The 10,857-nt window shown below is 41.2% G+C and overlaps 1 protein-coding gene across 1 annotated transcript; it reads right to left on the bottom strand.

Moving 5' to 3' along the window:
- Window positions 1–7,375: 7,375 nt before the first annotated feature.
- LOC121316626 (DNA mismatch repair protein msh6-like) lies at window positions 7,376–10,152 on the bottom strand. Its single transcript, XM_041251667.1, has 3 exons — window positions 8,647–10,152; window positions 7,781–7,989; window positions 7,376–7,477 (listed from the first exon to the last, which is right to left on the bottom strand). Exons 1-3 carry the CDS (start codon window positions 8,855–8,857, stop codon window positions 7,376–7,378), a joined length of 522 nt encoding a protein of 173 aa, XP_041107601.1. The 5' UTR covers window positions 8,858–10,152.
- Window positions 10,153–10,857: the final 705 nt, after the last annotated feature.

Genomic DNA, 10,857 nt, shown 5'->3' with positions numbered 1-10,857 from the left:
GTACAATGCACTTGTAAGACCTCATCTTGAATATTTTGTGCAGTTCTGGTCACCTCGCTATAAAAAAGATATTGCTGCTCTAGAAAGAGTGCAAAGAAGAGCGACCAGAATTATTCCGGGCTTAAAAGGCATGTCATATGCAGACAGGCTAAAAGAATTGAATCTGTTCAGTCTTGAACAAAGAAGACTACGTGGCGACCTAATTCAAGCATTCAAAATTCTAAAAGGTATTGACAGTGTCGACCCAAGGGACTTTTTCAGCCTGAAAAAAGAAACAAGGACCAGGGGTCACAAATGGAGTTTAGAAAAAGGGGCATTCAGAACAGAAAATAGGAGACACTTTTTTACACAGAGAATTGTGAGGGTCTGGAATCAACTCCCCAGTAATGTTGTTGAAGCTGACACCCTGGGATCCTTCGAGAAGCTGCTTGATGAGATTTTGGGATCAATAAGCTACTAACAACCAAACGAGCAAGATGGGCCGAATGGCCTCCTCTTGTTTGTAAACTTTCTTATGTTCTTATGTTCTTATGTACATTTTCTTTATCAGGTTTCTATTGCTTGCCAGCAGTGGAGTTTATGCTCCTATGGGAAGACATTGTGAAAGTGGGGCATGTCTGCAGACAGTGTGTTTTTCAGACTACAATGGCAATGTGTTAATTAAACAGTGGGTTATGCTTGTAAACCCATGAGGTGCAACACAAGGTGAGAAGATAACGACAGCTGCAGTGCATATCATCAGCTACTGTATGCTTGTCGAGAATCCATTGTATAGCTCACTGAGTCAGAGCAAAAAGGACTGTAGAGTTGCGAAAAACCACACGTATATGCTGTGAGCCTGCCTTTCAAAATTCAAAGTTGACCTGTAAATGATATGTTTTACAGTCAAAACACTCACATATCCAACCCTATAAAAGTGATGGTTAAACGAGTGTGACGCTGTGATGAGTCAAAGGGGTTTCGGTCTGCAATTCAGCCTCCCAACAGTAGAAGGCATCAAACCAACTCGGGACTTCCCTTACCAAGGTCTTGTGACCATGACAAAAGTCATCTTTTTGAGGGGCGGCACCTTGGTGAGGGGCGGAAGTACGAGTATGTAAATTCCAACCACTGGAGTCAAGTGAAATTAAGGATACCTGTCAGTTTGGGATTGGTGATCCACTGACTACCGGGGCGGGGTTTGCATACTAAAGGGAACGTGCTACTGTGTTCGGGGTTGGTCCTAAGGAATAGAGGCGGGGGAAAAAAGGCTGGAGGGAAGTACGTGGGAGTTTGGACTGTGTCACGAACGGAGGCCTTACTAACTTGGCTCTTTTCTGTTTTTATTCCTTTTTGTTTTATTTTTGGATTTAAGCAGAGCGTGAAGAGGACTAAGAGGCTTCCTTTCCTTTATTTTTGATTACTCCAGCACTCCCTCCCTCACATCCTTCTTTATTATTATTTTTTTTTTTTCCATGTAATATTAAAAAAAAATTTAATTTTTACACGTAAATCACTGTCTGGAAAATCCATTTTTACTCACACGCCTCACAGACGCATATCTAATTATTTCATTTTGGCCATTTAACCCATGTCCATTTTTTCAGGGAATACAAAAAAGATACAATGTCAATAATACATAGCTGAAAGGACTGTTTTTAAAAAAATAGGTTTCCATTTAGATGTACTGTAGTTGGTTTTGTTGGTACAGTATTACATTTTCAACAGAAGCAGTATTTTAATTCAGAACAATATGATTCTGAAAATATCACTTGCCAAAAGAGATGACTGTGGACATGTGGATTGTAATACAGTATTTAAATCCGGTACATATTATAGCCGTATGTAAACTTCCCCATTAATGACCGAACAGCAAAATTAGATCAATCATGTACATGTTATCCATGCACAGAACTGCGTAAAATGTAAAAGGCAATGCAGTTTAGCAAAAGATTAAAAAAAAAAAAAAAAAAAAAAACAGTTTCCAGAATTAAAACAGTATCCCAAGTCAGTATTCAAAACTGCAGAATACAGTGCTCAATAAGGCCCTAATGTCACAGTTCACTTGCAAATGAAAATGCACAAAACCAACTAAATATCACAGATTTTTTTTTAAATGCATCACAGTATCTAAAACCGTTTAATGATCAACTTTTACATTACCTTAGCTTGTCTCGTGAGCATTGTTTTTGCTGCATTTTTGTCATGTGAAGTTGGAGGAAGCACTGTGTAAATTTTTCTTTGGAGAAATAAAATGAATTGTAATATTGAAGAGATGTGCTTTGTATCAGAAAACTGGTGACAGAGTTGAAAATTGTGTGTGACGGGTAAGTGCATTAATTTGTAACATATATATATATATATATATATATATATATATATATATATATATATATATATATATATATATATATATGGAGATTGATTTTATTCTTAATACAAGGATGGTAAAACGCGACTGATGTGTATCTGAGTAAGGGATATCTGACTGTATTCCACTCACAAAATACAAGATGTTGTGGAATGTGGGTAATGTTGGTTGGAAATGAACTTTGAAAATTAGCAAACCAGGGTCAAGCCACACTGATGGGCTAATATCAGACCATAAACATCTGTTCTGAATTCAGCCAGTTTCCAGACCAGCTCATTCGTCAGTGGATATAGGAGTAAAGGGCTATTCACTCTATAGCATATTCGCTGTGTTTTTTACAATGGGGGAACAATGGGGGGACGTCTGATTATAGCACAGCAGAATAACTTGTTCTTTATAAGGAGCAACTCGATAAAGAATACAAACAGATATTATGGGAAAATATGACAATCGGAAAGTAAGCACTATTGGTATGTTAAAATAAACACACTGTTTTGACTACAGGTTAAATGTTGGCTAGAGCTTTTAAAAAGCATGAGATACTATGATCCATTATTAAATTGTTGCCAATAACATTGTTCCTTCTATGTTGATGACACCCAGCTCTACTTAAAACCCGACCCTGGCCTGCTTGTTATCCCCAAGCAAAAGTGCACCACACCTGGAGAATGCTCGTTTAGCTTCATGGCTCTGACTCTTTGTAACTCTCTCCTAGCTTTGGTGCGTGATGCTTCCAGTGTCGCTGGCTTTAAATCAATTCTCAAGACCCACCTGTTTGTTCTATTTCATGTATTATGTTACTATCATGTATTATGCACTTTCCACTGTATTAAATGTACTACTTCATGTATTATGCTACTATCATATATTATGCACTTTCCTCTGTATTTAACATATAATGCATTTCTCTGTATTTAAAGTATAATGGATTCTCTTGTTGTTACTGCATCTTGTAAAGGGCTTTGAGATGGTAGTCCACTATGAAAGGCGCTAAATAAAATAAAGATTGATTGATTTGTTACCAATAAAACAATCTGAGATTATACAACTATATGCAGTATATTTGTGTTTATTTTAACATACCACTAGTACTTTCCGATTTCCTCATACTTTCACATAATTTCTGTTTGTATTCTTTATTGTGCTACTTATCATAAAGAACAAGGTATTCTGCTCTGCTATAATCAGACGTCGGCTTATAAACACAGTGAATAAATGCTATAGTGTGAATAGACCTAAAGGCACAAGCCTGTTTATATTCAGTCAAAAGAATCCATCTGCTCTGAACAGTAAGAGCTTTGTTTGCAAGCTCAAAGTTAAGAACCAGCTATATCCACCTTAACATTATAAAACTGAGAAAAAACAAGTACTAAAGTGCTTGAGTCTTCATACAATACTACTGGTACTTATTTATTAAAAACAGGAGTAAATGCTTTGAAAACATGGCCATACCCACAGTAGCTCACCTGGCAAAGGCATGACTGAGTGATGTGCAAAGTCCCACAGCCAGGGGAAAGCAGATGCAGTCACTGATTTATTGCTGGAGATTCCAGAGGGTGTGTCGTATTGGCTTTGGCGCTCCTGTGTGTGAGGGAGAGAACATGGGCAGGGATGGTTTCACCTCATCACATCTATTATTGTAATTGTTTGATCCAGCAGTCAAGCTTGAACACAAACCAAATAACGTAGACCATCATTGTGCTTTGCTGATCTAATCCAGTGCTTCTCAAGCCAAATCACTGGTGGTTTAACACTACACCGGTCAGTAGAGGGTAACAAAAGGTTAGCAGTAGGAACAAATCAAAATGCATGCCTAGACCATGACAAGAGCAATAAGACAGGCTGAATGAAGGATGCATACAGTAGTAACCTAATAAAGTTTTTTGTGGGGGTTTGCTGTGGTTGCAGTTCAGTGTGCACAGTAAATTCTAGATCCTCCAGTATAGGAGCCCAAGCTCCACCCTCCTCCTATTATTCAATCCAATCCAGAAGGAGAGTTCAACTCATTTCTCACAAGCTCCAAGGCTGCTGGAACATGCCAGCAGAGAAATCAAATTAATCTCCTCTGAACCAATTACCCTTCCCGGGTGCTGCCTTGTAGCTACAAAGTCACACTTTCTAGCCATCTGCCATGGCGAAGGGGCAACCTGAAGCAATGTAGCAAGCAGAAACAGACAGTGCAAGTCTAATTCCATCAGCAAGCAGTCTGTCAGTAAAACAGCACAAACTGGGTATGAATAGGCTTGTCTTAGCTGAAGCACTGGTGTCAATATAACATACAAGGCATTGTTTAGCGTGTTGACGAAACACCAATGGGGGTGTGAGCTTGATGACCCAACGAAATCACACATGGAACCAAAGTGAAGGTGTGGGTGAGAGGCTCATCAATAATTTCAGAAACAATCACTCCATGAGATTAAAAAATTAATAAAGTAGTCAAAACGTTTCAGCTGCTGCCTTCGTTAGTGTAGAATTTTCCTGTTGCTTGGTTAGTTATGTGTTACAAACCAAAAAACAAATACGGTGGCACTCAATCTGTGTTATATAATTTCCAATGGGAATGTGTGTCGAGAGACATGTTATATCATTTCCAATGGGAATGTGTGTCGAGAGACATGCTACATCATTTCCAATGGGAATGTGTGTCGAGAGACATGTTACATCATTTCCAATGGGAATGTGTGTCGAGAGACATGTTACATCATTTCCAATAGGAATGTGTGTCGAGAGACATGTTATATCATTTCCAATGGGAATGTGTGTCGAGAGACATGTTATATAATTTCCAATGGGAATGTGTGTCGAGAGACATGTTACATAATTTCCAATGGGAATGTGTGTTGAGAGACATGTTACATCATTTCCAATGGGAATGTGTGTCGAGAGACATGTTATATAATTTCCAATGGGAATGTGTGTCGAGAGACATGTTATATAATTTTAAATGTGACTCTGTGTTGGGAGACATGAGTCACAAAGATGTAAAAGCACTTGTCTGAGCCATTTAAAAGACAAAGCGTTTCTGGCCTGCGATCAACATTCATTCAAAGTTATTTTGAAACAAATTTTTACTAGTAGACAGCATAGGGGAAAAAATAGATTATAAAAACAAACCACATTTGTTGTAGGTTCATCATCCCCAAAATAAGAGTGTCTTTTTAAAAACCAACTGTAGCTTAGATTTCCAAAAATACAACCACCCCACCCTCTCCCACCCCAGGAATAACCAGCAAAGGGAATCCTAACCCTAAAAGAATGGGCTGTTTTCAATAGCCATGGGACCAAGTCATTGTTAAGAACCCCCCTATATAGCAAAACTAACACAGTAATCTTGCACCATGAGCCTCATCTGACTTACCTTAGCCATGTTCTACATGCACTGTGACTGGAGAGCCTTTTAATGAAACAACCCCTTTCTTTATCTCCCTCTGTAACTCCCACACAGACGGCCAGAACAGCTTGTTCCCTAGCAACCCCAGAATACAAGTCAAATGACTGACTGATAAGGTGTTTTTTTTAAATTCAGTCATTTGTTTATTTCCCACCATAAAAAAAAAGCCTCACATGGCTTCTTTTAAAATGGGTGGAGAACAAGGAATGTCACGCAGTCCTGATTAATGTCACAAATCCCTCCACGGGGGCCTGGTTTGCATTTTAATCATTTCAATGAAGAAGTGCTGTTGCTCAGTTCTCTAGCTAGCTGTCTGCCCACTGACATACTAATATATATATATATAGCCAGTCTGTGAGAGAAGTTGCCCAGAGAATGAGATGTTCTGCTTCAACAATCAGTAGTCCAGAGAAACCAGGAAACTGGCTCTGTGAGGGACAGGCCACATCCTGGAAGGCAGAGGGTCACCACACTGGCCCAGGACCATCACATCCGACTGATTTGTGTAATGGTTTTCAGACTGCAGTGGCTACAGCACAAGAAATTCCAGGAAGAAATGACCTGCCCTGCACATCAGCAGAATGACTGTAGCTCGCCGTTTGTATAAGGGAGGCCATTCAGGGGTAACATGTTAACAGCTGAGAGACTAAATCACCATCTTCTGTGGAGGTGTGTGACAAAGACGGCTGTAGTGAGGGACGTCAGACCAGAAGAAACACACAGTACTGCGAGATGAAATGATAAATGGATGCGCTGCTGCGCGGTTTATTATTAGAAAATAAAACAGTACAAAAAAAACACGACATGGCACTGGCAGCCAAAACAAAGAGACAAACAAAATGGACTACACAGACAAACAAGGTGAGCTGATACTTTAACTTTTGTTATTATCTTCTCCAATCCCGTTCTCCACTCACCGAACACACAACCCAGAGTGAGTGAAAACCTGCTGCTTTTATGCGGCTGTACCGAGACTCGATTGCTAATCAATCATTCAATTGGAGTCGAGGTACAACTGCACTTGAATTAATAAAGTGCAATTCCCTGTGCTCACATATAATTACTTTTTACTTGCACGTGAGTGCTGTGCAATCCTCGTGCCTTAATACAAATATACATTTTAAACACTTGTGTTACACAGACCCATTTATATCCCGTGTACCAATGACTATACATCAACACAAACACACAACATACAACACAAAATACACACGGGGCGGGCACTTTGTCACATATACCCCCCCTTGTGCAAGGCACACATGGCCTCAATGGCCACCTCCCCCCTTAAAATCCCAAAAGTCTCGCTCAAAGTCCTGGGCCAAGAACAGGGACTTTAAGGGGTTGATGGGTGGCAATGTTGCCAGTAGCCAGGCTTCTACTGGCCATGCTGTCAGAAGACATACTGACAGTGGGGCGAATCTCTCCTCCCGCTGTACCACTGGCAGTGGAAATGCTGCCAATGGTGCAGCTGTCAGCAGACGTGCTGATAGCTCCCAGACTGACTCTTTCAGCCGGGGCAAGTCCAAAAAATCTGTTGGTGTTGGTGGTCTCCAGACCTCCCCGAAGATCTCTGGCAGTGAAACTGCTGTGGGGGAAGGTGGTCTCCTGACCTCTCCCCCCTTCATAGCCGGCAGCTACGTCTGGCGAAATTGCTGCAGGAAAGGTGGTCCCCTGACCTCTCCTCCCTTTTTCATAGCTGGCAGCTCCCTCAGGTGAGGCTGCGGCCACACTGACCCCTGCGGCCAAGCAGAGCTGACTGCGACCCCTGGCAAAGCAGTTCCAGCGACCCCAGGAGATGCAGAGTGGCTGGCAACCCCAGGCAATTCAGAGCAACAGGCAACCCCAGGCAATGCGGAGCAACTGGCAACCCCAGGCAATGCGGAGCAACTGGCAACCCCAGGCAATGCGGAGCAACTGGCAACTCCAGGCAATGTGGAGCAACTGGTAATCCCAGGCAATGCAGAGCAACTGGCAACCCCAGCCGATGCGACGCAACAGGCAACCCCAGCTGATGCCAGACAGGCATCCTTGGGTGAAGCAAGGCAGGCATCCTTGGGCGAAGTGATGCAGGCATCCTTGGGTGAAGCGATGCAGGCATCCTTGGGCGAAGATGTGTGGGGGGTCAGGACAAGCTGGAATGCAGGTTTTAGCCCACTTCTCAGCCACTGCGGCTGGGCGGTTCTTCCCAGTGCTTCCCTCAGCAGCCTATGCACGGGCATGCATGTCGACTTGCCTCCCATGTTAGGGCCTGGGGAAAAAAAAAATATCATCATCAAGGTTATTTTTTATTATTCAATCCATGGAATTAAACTCTTAATATGTCAGGATCAATATGTATAGTAAAGTCCTGAAGCGCAAGTTCAGCGAACTATGATAACCTTGGCTCTCTAGTCTGTGTTTCCCAACATAAAAAACAAACAGAAGAAACATAAGAGAATTTACAAAAGAGAGGAAGCCATTTGGTCCACAAAAGTTTGTCCAGTTCGTAGTAGCTGATTGATCTCAGATCTTTGCCAAGTTGTGTCTAAGTATCCTAGTGAAACAACATGACTAGATAACCCATTCCATACCCTCACCACCCTGTCAAGAAGTGTCTCCTACCCCCTTTACTCCACTTAATTTCTAGCTGGGTTCTGTGGTCCTGCTTTCTGTGCTGCGTTTAAAGTATCTACTACTGTATAATTCGCTGATAGGTTGAATTTGAGAGACATAAGGGAAAACACAAAAAATAGGCCTCAATGTGAAATGGTTATTTTTTTGTCAACTGCGCGCATATCTACATTCAAAATTTAAGACCCTGTAATCTTTGGTGGGATTGCACAGAGCAAAGCACAAAACATGACAGTCAAACACATTCAAATAGTTAGACTGTGAGCTAGATGAAAGCAGGCTGTGAATTCCTCACCAGTTATTACGTGGAACATCTGCTTGCCCTTCTGGAAGGTCACATCACTGGGGTTGAAGGCCATGCCGTCCTGGACCTCAATACAGGGGTGTCCGGAGGCCGTCAGCTTGAGGCACCCCAGACCCTTCTCCAGCACGACCGGACGGACAAACGAGGAACGAGCCCCACTCGACACATGAGCAAAGTTGACCACCGCGTCCAGCTGACCCATCACATCATTCAGGGTCTGGATCGGCTCGACGTAACCTGATTGGGGAATAAACAAACTAATGAAAATAAAGCATTTGTATCATTTAATGTGTGATTGTGAACAAAAATGAAAGCATCCCCTGTGCCCTCACTCACCGTTGCACCTCATCAGTGTGTACCACTGCAAAGCAAGCATTTTGTAGTCAGTATATCTATTTAATATTTATATGTATATATGCAGAGTGCAAATGTATTCGAACACCTCATCTAGGTGTGAGAAACACCTACCCTCTGTTTATCTCCACTTAATTTCCAAATGTGCCCTCTGGTCCTATTTTCTGTACTGTGCTTAAAGTTTTGCTTTGGGTTAATTCCATGAATGCTGCCTAAATGCTGTATTTAAAGTTTTATAATGCAGTCTTGTAAACAAATAAAAGTCACAAATACTCAATTTAAGCAGGTACTGTATTAAACAATCAAAACACAGTGTTAATGTTAAGTGGGTCATGCATCTGTGCTTGTGTAGAAACAGTTCTGGGTAGAATGCATCACCAGCTGAATAAGTGCACCTGAAATGGCTTTTACATTTACTCATCTTCACGCCATCAATCATAGCTGTTCCAGAGTTCAATCAATTACTCTGGGGCTAGTTCTCCTGCAGAAAGCTCAAATCCTGAGTCTGCACATTACAAGCCAGGCACAGAGGGATAGAGAGGGTGAGGGAGGAAAGGAGAGAGTGGGAGATGGAGACCTTTCACCTTGAATGCTGTATCCCTAATCAAACAGTTTGAACACCTACATTATTTTTGTAACACATTTAGAAACATGCCAGGGACACTGGAGCACCAGCTTTAAAGAACAAAGGGAATAATACAGGCTGTTTGCTTGATTTAATCCACTCAAGCTTCATGGTCAGACTCTGCAATGCCAGAAATTCTACATCGAATTACAATTAACAATTAAAATCCCATCCATTCTCCTTTTCTGTTTTTTTTTTTTTTTTAACCAAGTCAATTTATCATAAAACAATACAAGTAAGAGAAAGGAGTCCCACACAGCGTAGAATGAAATATCTTGCTATTGAATTCCACAAGAAAGATGCATGATGATCTGCTGCTCTAGGGTTATGTTAAAATAAACATCTTGAAGTGAGATTGGATTGTCTTGAGGGAATGGGGAGATTACAGTAATTTACTATCACTTCAAATCTCCTGTCTGAGCCCAAGACACGACACATTAATCAACAGTCACTGCTACACTGCAATGAAAAAAAATGAGTTCTGTAAATATGTACGTGAAAGAAATGCGAACGCACATCACATCCGACAGGCGCTCCAACAATACGTTCAGTTTGGAAATGCATATCAAAAGAATATGAAACAAAATGTTCAATATGCTGCAAAAGCATGCAAAATTGTATGTGAGCAGACATTATTTTCAGTGTAGCTCAGGCTGGGCAAAGCACCAGAGCAAGGCAGCACATCAATGAAATAATACTTTAACGAAAGCAGAGCCTCGCTGGACAGTTCTGCACGAGTCATGCTTCAATTCTGTCAATGGAACTGTCATTGACAAGCCGCATATCAATACACACTCACCTGCAATTTAATTTAATCTCCAATCTGTAATCATTTTCACCTGCCTGTGATTAGCAGGTAGGTATATATGAAGATCAGAAATGTTTGTTTGAGACTCCAGTCTGTGTGAAGTGAGGCTGTTGCCAGGAAGAAGCCTGTGTGGGTTGAAAGGGTACTGTGTGAACCTTTTTTGTGTTTGTATGTGTGTGTAAAAACAGTTTTTTAACTGGGAAACGGCTTGGCCGTCCAGTATTTAGTTAGGAATAGACAGTAAGTCAGTTAGTATTCCGTGTGGGAGTTTCTGTTTCTTTTTTATTTTGCTTTATTATTGTCAATAATAAAAGTGTGCATAAGTGCCCAAAACTTAAAATCTTGTGTCTGGGTCTGTGGTTTAAGGGTGAAAATGAACCTGAGCTGTAAGGGTCTGTTACAATATGTGTGTGTG

Source organism: Polyodon spathula, chromosome 6, assembly GCF_017654505.1.
Source record: "Polyodon spathula isolate WHYD16114869_AA chromosome 6, ASM1765450v1, whole genome shotgun sequence".
NCBI classification, from domain to species: domain Eukaryota; kingdom Metazoa; phylum Chordata; class Actinopteri; order Acipenseriformes; family Polyodontidae; genus Polyodon; species Polyodon spathula.
Note: the sequence above shows the minus strand (reverse complement) of the source record. Positions and strands in the feature narration are given on the sequence as shown.

What these genes read in the sequence shown, in the direction of transcription:
- LOC121316626 (XM_041251667.1), bottom strand. Translation starts at nt 8,857, where the DNA reads ATGGGTCAGCTGGACGCGGTGGTCAACTTTGCTCATGTGTCGAGTGGG. An exon ending in GATGTTCCACGTAATAACTG is followed by an intron (nt 7,990 to 8,646) that starts GTGAGGAATTCA and finishes TTTTTTCCCCAG; the next exon opens with GCCCTAACATGGGAGGCAAG. An exon ending in CGCCCAAGGATGCCTGCCTT is followed by an intron (nt 7,478 to 7,780) that starts GCTTCACCCAAG and finishes GCTTGGCCGCAG; the next exon opens with GGGTCAGTGTGGCCGCAGCC.